The 12,232-nt window shown below is 37.3% G+C and overlaps 1 protein-coding gene across 6 annotated transcripts in view; it reads right to left on the reverse strand.

The window, feature by feature from the left end:
* Positions 1–12,232, reverse strand: part of SCAPER (S-phase cyclin A associated protein in the ER) — a 552,134-nt gene that overhangs the window by 433,332 nt on the left and 106,570 nt on the right. For all 6 annotated transcript variants that reach the window (XM_038010211.2, XM_038010215.2, XM_038010212.2 and 3 more), the window contains 2 exons: positions 9,739–9,855; positions 4,739–4,899 (listed from right to left, as the gene is read on the reverse strand). In XM_038010211.2, coding sequence (XP_037866139.1) covers positions 4,739–4,899; positions 9,739–9,855 — 278 coding nt within the window. The remainder of the gene's footprint in view (positions 1–4,738; positions 4,900–9,738; positions 9,856–12,232) is intronic.

The raw sequence follows: 12,232 nt of genomic DNA on the forward strand, positions 1-12,232 counted from the left end.
CAGGTATTAGAATTCAGAGAATCTAAAGCAACTGGAACTTCAGGGGAAAAAATCTTAGAGGGGGTGGGAAAGTACTGCAGAGTACTGAATCAAAAAAATCTTCATTTAATCTCTCCTTAAGAAGTCTGACAACTGCTAAAAAACTTTGCATATACAGGGCAAGACTCCAAGAAACCCAGCAGAAAGCAGCAGGTGGGAAGCTAATGATCTAAGCTGATATTGTAGCAACTGTATAGTGCTGAGGAAAAAATTTTAATTCAGGAATGCAGTGGTCTTGGCAAACACCCTAGGTTTTCATTTGAGACCCCAAAAGAAATAAGGACAAATTAAAACACATCAAACGCATCAAACTTAATAAAATCTCACACCAAACCAAAGGTCACCCAAGTCCTCCCAAAGGGAGATGGAGAACAAATGATTGGGGTTTTTTTGTCTCACAACATGACAGTGAATAAGCAGATCACACTCTCCTTTGGGAAGGGACTTGGGTGATCTGCTTGTTCTCTATCATCTTGCCAGACCAAAAAAAAAAAAAAAAAAAAAAAATCATTTTAGCTGGAGGCTCTATAATCTTTAATACACAGTGTTAAGATTGTGAGTGATGCTTTAAAAAAAAAAAAGGTCAAATAATTGTAAAACTCAAAAAAAAAATGATTTTAAAGTACACCCACAGGAAATTCAGATATAAAGGTAATACTGAGGCCTTTCATCCTCGCTTCTTCCTCCAACCCTCTTCTCCCATTGAACTTTCAAGCTTCCAGATTAAGAAAATTCACACTCAAGGAATACTTTCAAATCTGATATAGATCATGAGATATAGCTCTTCAAGGCTGATACTATAATTGAGTGAGTCATTGGCAGTCTTGGGAGACTCTGGCAATCTAAAGTTAGATTGTGGGCTCTGGTAGATTGTTTACAAAGATGGATGCCATCAATTTCTCCCATCCCAGTGCTTACATGCCACTCCTATTGTCGAGTGGTGGAGACTGTTCACTCTCCCCTTGAATCTCTGGTTGGCCCTGTGACTTCATATGTTCAACTGAATATGATAAGTGATGTCCTATAACTTCCCAACTGAGGACTTACAAGCCTTGTAGCTTTCATTCCTCCTTGTTGGAAGCCAGATGACATTTAAAGAAGCCCAAGAGAGATCACTGAATAATGAGAGACCATGTAAAGAGAAAGAGGCTTTAAGAAGAACTTGGGTTTCTTAGACAAAGCCAGTATCAAGACTTCAATCATGTGATGATATCATGTTGTGTACTTTAGTTTCAGCTCAACTGTCATAGCTGACACCATGTGGAGAAGAAAAGAGCCACTCCACTGAGCACTGCTCAGATTTCTGACTCAAACAATTATGTGGAAATAAAATGGTAACTGTTTTAAGTAGCTAAGTTTTGGGATTGCTACAAAGAAATAGATATTAGGAATATTCAGTTGTGCCTCCTCTTTCTAGCACAGGATTCAGCTAGCTCACTCAGTATGTTTGCCAGTTACCACTATCTTTCTCCTTACTAACTTCCAAAAACTTGTTCATATTGTCTCTTCTCCTGTCTCTTTTTCCTTAAGTCAAATTTCTAAATCATTTTATACTATTTTAGCTGGGTTTGGGGAAGAGAACATTAAATGCATGTGGTCACTCTATCATCTTTAACTAGAATTATTTTTTATAACACAAAAATTACAAACCAGTTCTATAGCTACTGTTGTTATACATTACTTGAAGTGTACACCTGTGATATCGCAAAATATATATTTGGTCTTCATCTCAGTCTCCTGGCATGCAACTCCTAAAACCTTTGGAATTCCCAAAGTGATGTGTCTTTTTGTATGCTAATGAGTTGACTACTGGCTGGCAGCCCTTATGTGGCTTCAGGATGGAAGCTGGTCACTGGAAAAAACAAGGCAGTATCAGAACACTGAGACTTTCAGCCCCAAACTCCTCAGCCTTCAGGGAGGGAGAAAGGAAAAGAGCTGAAGTTTAGGTTGCTTGCCAATGGTTTAATCAATCATGCCTAGATAATGAAGTTTCTATAAAAAAACTTTTTTAAAAACAGGGTCAGGGAATGTTTGGATAGCTGAACACCTGAAGGTTCCTAGAGGGTTGTGTGCCTGGAGAAGGCATGGAAGCTCTTCTTCCCTTTCCATTTAGCTTGCCCTATGCATCTCTTCATCTGTATCCTTAGTAATATCTTTTATAATAAACTGGTAAATGTGTTTCCCTGACTTCTGTGAGCCACTCTAGCAAATCAATCAAATCCAAGAAGTAGGTAGTTGGAATCCTGATTTATAGCTAGCTGGTCAGAGCACAGGGAAAATAATCTGGGGCTTGTTACTGGTATCAGAAGTGGGAGGCAGTCTTGTGGGGTTGAGCCCTCAACCTGTGGGACCTGACACTATCTACAGCTCGACAGTGTCAAAATTAAATTGAATTCGAGGACAACCAGCTGGTGTCTGCTGCAGAACTAACTGATTGGTCGTTGGTGGGGAGAAATTCCCACATACTTCGTGGTGATCAGAGGTCACAGAAGTCTTCTGTGTTGAATGCTGTGCCATGAGAGCAGAGGAAAAATAGGTTGCTTTTCCCACAGAATGGCATAACTCGCTGTGTATAACACCGCACTTAAACCCCAAAACAGAAGACAAAATTGATCTAAAACACAATTTCCCAATATATTAATAAGAGTTATCTTTAGTATAGATATAATCAAGATCTATTATTTCATCTCAACTAGGTGAGTTACTCATGAATAATCTGAAGTGGACTGCTTTAAACAAAACGGTGATATGTATTAATATCATGATTTCTTTAAGTTTTTTGCAATTTTGATTTGTACAACACATTTCTCTTAGAATCTTTCAAGATCCAGAAACTGAGTTTTATGATTGTATATTTTCCTACACTTTCCTAAGAGAACTCTTGCCTACAGTCAATTATCTACTACTAAGTCAGTATGAAGAAAAGAGGGGCAATATATTGAAGTAAGCCAATACAACTTACTGAGAAAAAAATGAAAACACACAAAACACATCCGTAACACAGAGACAGCAATGTCTTTTGTTATGTGCAATAAAACATTTCTTTCTGAACCAAAAGGCTCCAATGGCATCTTCTACTGAAGAAAACAGAAAGCAGCGTCTGAAGTTCTCTTGAATTCATGAAACAAAACTCATTATTACCTATTATCATTCTAAAATTCCAGCCTCTATGGATGTGTAAAAATCCACTCGGGACTTCAAAAGATATTTACATAAAACATCTATATAATTATTATGAGATATTTTGTAATCTACTCATCTGACAAAGGGCTAATATCCAGAACCTATGAAGAACTCAGACAAATTTACAAGAAAAAAACAACTCCATCAAGTGGGCAAAGGATATGAATGGACACTTCTCAAAAGAAGACATTCATACAGCCAAAGACACATGAAAAAATGTTCATCATCACTCACCATCAGAGAAATGCAAATCAAAACCACAATGAGATACCATCTCACACCAGTTAGAATGGCAATCATTAAAAAGTCAGGAAACAACAAGTGCTGGAGAGGGTGTGGAGAAATAAGAACACTTTTACACTGTTATGGGACTGCAAACTAGTTCAACCATTGTGGAAGACAGTGTGGCGATTCCTCAAGGATCTAGAACTAGAAATACCATTTGACCCAGTGATCCCATTACTGGGTATATACCCAAAGGATTACAAATCACGCTGCTATAAAGACACAAGCACACATATGTTTATTACGGCACTATTCACAGTGGCAGGAACTTGGAATCAACCCAAATATCCATCAGTGACAGACTGGATTAAGAAAATGTGGCACATATACACCATGGAATACCATGCAGCCATAAAAAAGGATGAGTTCGTGTCCTTTGTAGGGACATGGATGCAGCTGGAAACCATCATTCTCAGCAAACTATCGCAAGAACAGAAGACCAAACACCGCATGTTCTCACTCATAGGTGGGAATTGAACAATGAGATCACTTGGACACAGGAAGGGGAACATCACACACCAGTGCCTATTATGGGGAGGGGGGATGGGGGAAGGATAACATTAGGAGATATACCTAATGTAAATAACGAGTTAATGGGTGCAGCACACCAATATGGCACATGTATACATACATAACAAACCTGCATGTTGTGCACATGTACCCTAGAACTTAAAGTATAATAATAAAAAATAAATAAATAAATAAATAAATAAATATTATTATGGGATAAAATTGTTCCAGGTAGGCCCTCATAATAATCCCTCTTCTAATTATTTGTATTCCTTAATTATTCTGATGGTATAGAAAATGGATGTGTGAGCAAAGATAAACACAGAATATTATTTTGCAGTACAAAATAGCAATGAAGTATTAAACAGCTGAAGTAGTAAATATGCTATTTAAAAGTGAATTCTGCCTAGACTAAACTACCCTTTTTTATTCCTACCTGAAGTCAAAAGAATGCTAAAGGATCTTATAAGGAATAAACAAAAGACCTCATTCTCCTTAGTTTACACATGGCAAACCTGAAACTAGAATGATCTCCATAAGCTATCTACAGTGCTGAAAAGTAGTTTTGCTCAGCTTTTAAGATAATTTTATGTTTTAATTATGGTAAATTAATATCACATATGTTGTACAAAAAGATAAATAGGACCAATTTTAAACAAAATAAATAACTCTATATATTCACCTATTTGCTACACAAAATGGCTAATTCAAAGTCACTTGCCATTTTTGCGTGAGGCCTTCTGCACTGTCATTGGTGGGCAAGACTGGGCGGGTGTTATGTCTGAAGAAGCAGTAGAGCCTGTATGATGAGCCTTTACCTTGTCAGCCCAACTGACACCTGTGGGAGCCAGACGAGGAGCTGGCACTGTGCCAGTTGAACCTCTATGGAGAAAAGTAAACACATTTAATAAATTAAATATAAAAGAAAAACTTCTGAATGCTAAATGTATTTAAAATTTAAATTATGCATATGAATATCCACATTTATAGAATAATAATCTGCCATGGCAATTTAAGGTAACTATATTTATACATTTATCTTGATCTAATACTTCATTAATTTTATATAGTATAACATATGGGAATAAACAGAAAAGAATAAGGATAAAAGCCCTCGTTGTTTAAAAGAAAAATTCACTTAAATGAGGAAGCTTTTAAAAAATTATGCATCGATACCTTAAAGTTTTTATTTTCACTTACGTGTTTTAATAATACAAATATTGGCCAAGCGCAGTGGCTCACGCCTGTAGTCCCAGCACCCTGGAAGGCCAAGGCAGGTGGATCACTTGAGGCCAAGAGTTCAAAACTAGCCTGGCCAACATGGTGAAATCCCGTCTCTATTAAAAATACAAAAATTAGCTGGGCGTGGTGGTGTGCACCTGTAACCCCAGCTACTCAAGAGACTGAGGCATGAGAATTGCTTGAGCCCAGGAGGCGGCGGTTGTAGTGAGCCAAGATTATGCCACTGCACTGCAGCCTGGGAGACAGAGTGAAACTCCAAAAAAAGAAAAGAAAAAGATATAATATGCATTAATTTGTCAATCTTGATAAACACACTACTAAAATAGGCTTTTTCTTTATGTACATTTCTTACATGATCCACAAGCCTGATGATGCCTCACTGACAACATCTAAATTTGGTTCCTTTAAAGTGGAGTGAAAATTCAGTGATGTCTACTACATAATTTAATGCACAATTCTCCTTAACCTTAATAATATTTTCCCCAAATTTTTATAGTTGTCCTGTCTACTCCTTATGTGACAGCAACTTTAGCAGTTCCCTTTATCAAAGTTTCCAAAAATTTATCTTAGTTTTCACAACAACAATGACTCTTTTTACACTCATAATGGTCTACTTAATATTTAAATTATGAGTTAAAATAATGAAAACAATTCAGATAAGCCAAGTTTGGTAACTAACAACACATTTGAAGTAAATATATAACTCAACCAGCAGGAGCAGAAGTGAGCAGATGTACAAAATGTAGCCTATGAGCCAAAATTGTTCCTCAAGCTGAAAGACACAGTGTGTTCTATAATGATAATGAAGACTGAATTAACCCAATGACACAGTTACGTGGAGATCAACATAAGAACTTTTACCACACATGAATTAAAGGCTTTGAGGGTTAAAATAAACCATACACTATACAGTACTCTGAACCACACACCAATGAAATGCATTACAGGGCAAGTATCCTTAAAATGGTGCTTGAATATATAAATATTTGTTTTCATTTGCATATCTTTTCCCTATTCCACTTTGGTTCAACTATTAAATGGTCCCAAAGCCCATCAACCTTTAAAGGCAATACTATCTAATAACTTAACAAAGGAACTTGAAAGCAAAAGTTAGATTCTATTAAATAAACACTTCATCAGCTTTTACCAAGTGCCATACAGTGCTAGGCACTTAGAATAGAGAGATACAGCAGTAATCTTGCCTCAAGGAAGGTCCTAGTGTAAGTACAAAAAAATAGACATTAAAAGAAAAAGTGTAAGACACTGCAAAAACAATAAAACTGTATCCAAGGTTGAGCAGTACAAGAGGTGAAAGCTATTAACTGTGACACGAAGTTAGGAGATAAAAAGCAGTCAAGAAAGGTCAGGTTTTAACAGAGAAAAGAAAATGTCAGTTTTAACAGAGAAAAGAAAACATCAAGCAAACTACTTACCAACCCTTCCATTAAACATCAGATGTTAACATTCACTCTAAAGAAGTAGAGTCCAAAACAACTTAGTCTTAAAAACAATTTTTTTGTTTGTGCAAAACAAATGTGACAATTGTTTAAAATAATACAACTACTAGAGGTTGAAATACCATTTGAGGCAAACAAAGAGCTGACCAAAAAACTTAAAAGGAAAAGCTCAAGAATGAGACATCCATGGGGGACTTTGAAAAGTTCTAGCAAATTCCTGAAAATCAAGAAGGCCACACACATATGCAGGTTGTGTGCATACCTACGAAATACTTGAGAGGACCCTAATCTCTCACCTATGACTGGCCTTGAGAATCTAAGAAAGGAGGAACTGACAAGCAAAGGCAGAGTTATAAACTGCCAGAGCATTCAAAGTATGTCCCAACAGACACACAGAACTAGGTGAGAACTAAGAGATTTATTGGCTCAAAGTATTTAAGGAAACCTCTGTCAAATCATTAGTTGATGTTGACAAAACATACTGCTGAATAGTTGCATACAACATACATCAACATACACTCATACTGTATGTACCCATGAAACAAAGTGTACAGACGTCACAGAATGAGTTAAGTGTAGCACTAAACTAACAGTAACAACAACAGTCACAGTTACAATCCTGGAGAGGGTAGCTATCTGATCTCCAAAGCTGTCACATTTTATCATTTAAAATGCTTACTTTTCAACCAAAAAAAAAAAAAAAATCAGAAGATGTGCCAATAAACAGGAAAGTATGGCCCATTCACAAAAAGAGCAGCAACAGGAAGCCCAGACACTGGACTTCCTACACAAAGACTTTAAATCAACTATTAACTACATTTAAAGAACATCAAAGTGGCCAGGCGCAGTAGCTTGTACCTGTAATCCCACCACGTTGGGAGCCCAAGAAGGATGGATCACTGAAGGCCAGGAATTCGAGACCAGCCTAGCCAACATGGCAAAACCCTGTCTCTACTAAAAATACAAAAATTAGCTGGGCATGGTGGCACGCGCCTATAATTCCAGCTACTCAGGAGGCTGAGGCACGAGAATCGTTTGAACCCAGGAAGTGAACGTTTCAGTGAGCCGAGATCATGTCACTCTACTCCAGCCTGGGCAACAGAGTGAGACTACATCTCCAAAAGAAAAAAAACAAAGAAGAAGAAAAAGAAAAAGGAACAGATCCTCAAAGACCTAATGGGATAGCATCAAGAGTACAAACAAGTGTATAGTGGAATTTTCAACGGAGAGAAGAGAGAGAAAGGGGCAGGAAAAAAAACATTTAAAGGAATAATGGGCAAAAACTCCCCAAATTTGATTGAAAACATTAAATACATATCCAAGAGACTCAACACACTCCAAGTATGATAATCTCAGAAAGCCACACTTAGATATATCATAGTCAGAAGATCAAAAGCCAAAAACAGACAATCTTGAAAGAATCAAGAGAGAAGTGATGGATCACATTCAAGGATTCTCAATAACAGCTGATTTCTCATAAGAAACTATAGCAGCCAGAAGGCAGTAAGGAAACATAAAGTGCTGAAAGAAAGGATTGTTAACCAAGAATTCTACATACTACAAAACTACCCTTCAAAAACTGAAAGATAAATTAAGACAGACACTGAGAAAATCTGTTACTAACAGACCTGCCCAACAAGAAATACTAAGGGGAGTCCAGGCTCAAACAAAAGGACAATAGATAGTAACTCGAATTCATACGAAGAAATGAAGACTCCAGTAAAGGACTAGAAAAGAAAACCATACAGGTAACCACAAAAGACAATATAAATGTAGTTTTTCTTTGTAACTCTTTTCTTCTCCTATCTGATTAAAGAGATAACGGCATAAAACAGCATTTAAACTGTGTTGAGCTTGTAATATATAAAAAATGTAATTTGTATGACAATAACACACTGTATGACATATATTAATATGTAGATCTATTGCAAAGGAAATTGTTAATTCATGTTATAAAATATTTGGCATGAAATATGTGAGTTTTAATCTTTGGATTACTATTTATGATTGAATATATTACATGTCCTAAAAGCTAAACTATAATCTCCTGGATTTTTTTTTTTTTTTTTTTTTTTGAGACAGAGTCTCACTCTGTTGCCCAGGCTGGAGTGCAGTGGCATGATCTTGGCTCACTTCAACCTCCACCCCCCTGCCCTCAAGCAGCTGGGATTACAGGCACGTACCATGACACCACCTAATTTTTGTATTTTTAGTAGAGATGGGGTTTTGCCATTTTTGCCAGGCTGGTCTTGAACTCCTGACCTCAAGTGATCCTCCCACCTGAGCTTCCCAAAGTGCTGGGATTACAGGTGTTTTTACTTTTTATTTAGACAATTTCAAACATATCCACAATGCAGGAAGACAGGTCCCTTGGTAAACCCAGCTCTTCCCTCTCTGGCTTGCAATTTTCAGAAAAAATGTACCAAGAATGCAACACCTTGAAATAAGAAGCAACTGACCACAACAGCTCAGGCTTTGTCCTTATCCCCGTAGAAGAGGACATCCTGCAACCCTTGCACTCAGTAACCTAAGTGACATCGGTGTATAAAATCCAGAGCAGGGTGCTTTTGGGGTCTTTTGGCTGTGGTAATAAATGGAGCTCATACAAATGAAACTCCATTCTCCTAGTTAGCTTTCCTGAGTCCCGGGGGACTATCTTGCCATGGATCCTAGGCTTCTGTTGATTCTTGCTGCCTATCTATGAGTAACAACGTTGCTTTACCTGACTTGTGCAAGTCAGCATATGACTCACCAAACTCCTCCTCTGGCAACTGGGCTTATGCAAAATCTTCCATCAGATCTAGGAACCTTAGCAGAAATTGATGAGATGTTTAGAATCCTCCCCTGGGATTGCTAACCAACACACAGTGTTCCCCTCCTAAGTGTCAGAACCTGTATACAGTATTCTGCGTAACATATACATAGATATTTTTATAATAGAATATCAGAATCATAATACTATAACTAAGAAAATAATTTACTGTAATGCAAGTCTTAGCAGTTTTTTCTTCGTTCATCTCACCCAAAATTTAAGCTTCGTCGAGCATTTGATGTTACATTTATTCTATCTGTTGATGGACTTGGAATCACATGGCGTCCTGGAGACATCTTCTTTACTTCCCATGCCAATGATGTTGGTCTGCCAATTCAATATATAAACCAGATTAAATTAACAGAGAAAAGGGAGAAACAATCTTTTCTCTTAGTTGTTAGTGGGCGAAAAACTAATCCTACTTTTCAACAACAAAAAAAATCAGAACACGTGCAAATTTTCCCCTAGAGCATTGATTACCAGAAAGTTATCATACTACCAGTGAGAAATCATAGTTGATAAATGGTTCAGGATTTTCTATCGACTGCAGCACAGCAACACTACTCCAATTACCTCAAAAAGGTCATGGAGTTACAGGGATATGAGATACATTACTTATGATTTATAAGCTTCCACAAGCCCAGCTAAAAAAATACTAAAAAGGCAATGATATACTTCAATCTACTTGTCTCTGATGTCCTGAAGAGTTTGTGAAACACGTTATCAAAAGAAAGAATATGGTAAGGGTTAAATGAAGAGTAGGAAAATATAAAATGTCCTTCCTCTACCTCTTAATCACTCATGAGAGTAGGATTTCACTGCTCTTTGCTGGGAAAGCTAAGAAAGATTTCACTGCTCTTTGCTGGGAAAGCTAAGACATGTAACTTAACGTCTACTCCTCCTTCATTGGCCCCACAACCAACTGGCTTACAGGATGCATAATATGCCCTCAATCAGATCCCCATAACTCCCATGGGTATCCCTGTGTCTTACTCTCCATTTCCTTTCAATCTTGCCAACTGTTGATATCTGCTTTTAAAAATTTCACTGGCAAATGGTATTTCATTGTCTTTGTTTTTTAAATTATATGTTTATTATCATTACTAGTGAAATTGAACTTTTTAACCAATCATCTGAATTTCTTCATTTGGGATTCACATGTTGGTATCTTTCCCTCATTTTTTCCACTGGGATTGGCACCGTTTTCTGATTAATTTGAAATAGTTTACTACTACTCTTATGGCTACAAATCCATTGGCATTGGTGATACAACTATTTTGCCTTTAATTTTTCCTCTGTATTTGGAAACATTTGTTTTCTTCCTATTTAATCAGTGTATCAGTATTTTTCTTTGTAATGTCTGCCTTTGTCTTACAAAGTCCTCATATGCAAAACAAATATATAAATATTTACCTATATTTTTTTCTTTAAACATATACAACTACAGTTTTTACATTTAAATCTCAAGGCTAGCCAAAATAAATTTTGATGCATGATTTGAAGAATGCAAGATGGATAATGCCATCTATAGAGCATTTTAAGACTGCTTTCCATATACAGGTGCTGTCTCATGAGGCAACGAAGAGAAGTGCTGATAACTGGCAAAAGTAAAAGGGATGCTTCAGCCGGGCATGGTGGCCCATTCCTGTAATCCCAGAACTCTGGGAGGCCAAGGAGGACAGATCACTTGAGGTCAGGAGTTCGAGCCCAGCCTAGCCAACACGGTGAAACCCTGTGTCTACTAAAAATACAAAAATTAGCTGGGTGTGGTGGCGGATACCTGTAATCCCAGCTACTTGGGAAGCTGAGGCTTAAAAGTGGAAGGTGGAGGTTGCAGTGAGCCAAGATGGCACCACTGCACTCCAGCCTGGGTTACAGAGTAAGACTCTGTCTCCAAGGAAAAAAAAAAAAGGATGCCTCAGGTATACTTTTGAACCACAGTGCCAAGAGAGGAATGGTAACCACTCTGTTAAGCTTGGGTTTGGCTTATGTATATTTCCCAATACAATCCTCAAAACAGCCACTAATAGGTAATCGAATTTTGCAAGCACAAAAAGAATCTATTTTTTTAATGCATTGTTGATTACATTATAGACCTTCTTTGGATACAATAAACAAACTCAATCAAGTTAAATTTAAAAAATGAAAAGAAAAAGAAAATAAAGATTTATTGTAAGGCTATAAACTGTACAAGGTCAAAGACATCCAAAAGTTGGGGGAGACTACAATCAGGGCTCGCGAGGATTAGAGCCGGTATAGGCTCTCAAAGGCCACATAATTTCTGTTTCTCTCTGTAAACCTATGCCCTTTTTTTTTCCCCAACCTGTTTTACTCTGCTTGTTGTCACAAGCGACAATATAACCACAAGTCCCAAATCAGCATGATGATCTCTTAGCTTGGTTCAACCCAGTGAAAGAATGAAACCCCAGATCCAATCACCTATTACCAAGGGTAAGGGTAAAATAGCTTAGTACAAACAAAGACATTTAGGCCTGACCCACCCAGGGACTGTAGATGAAGTAGGCACTAAAAAACTATCAAAAATTTTACTGTGAGAAACAAAAATGTTAAAAAGATCAACCTATCTTAGTTTCCCTAGATTTGGTTTCCCGGGAATCCAGCCCTTCTGGATTTCTGTCTTGGAATTCCTTTACCCTACTGGTTCTGCCTGCCTACTGTAGGGCTGACACATTACTATGAGACA

The sequence above is a fragment of the Chlorocebus sabaeus genome, chromosome 26, assembly GCF_047675955.1.
Source record: "Chlorocebus sabaeus isolate Y175 chromosome 26, mChlSab1.0.hap1, whole genome shotgun sequence".
NCBI classification, from domain to species: domain Eukaryota; kingdom Metazoa; phylum Chordata; class Mammalia; order Primates; family Cercopithecidae; genus Chlorocebus; species Chlorocebus sabaeus.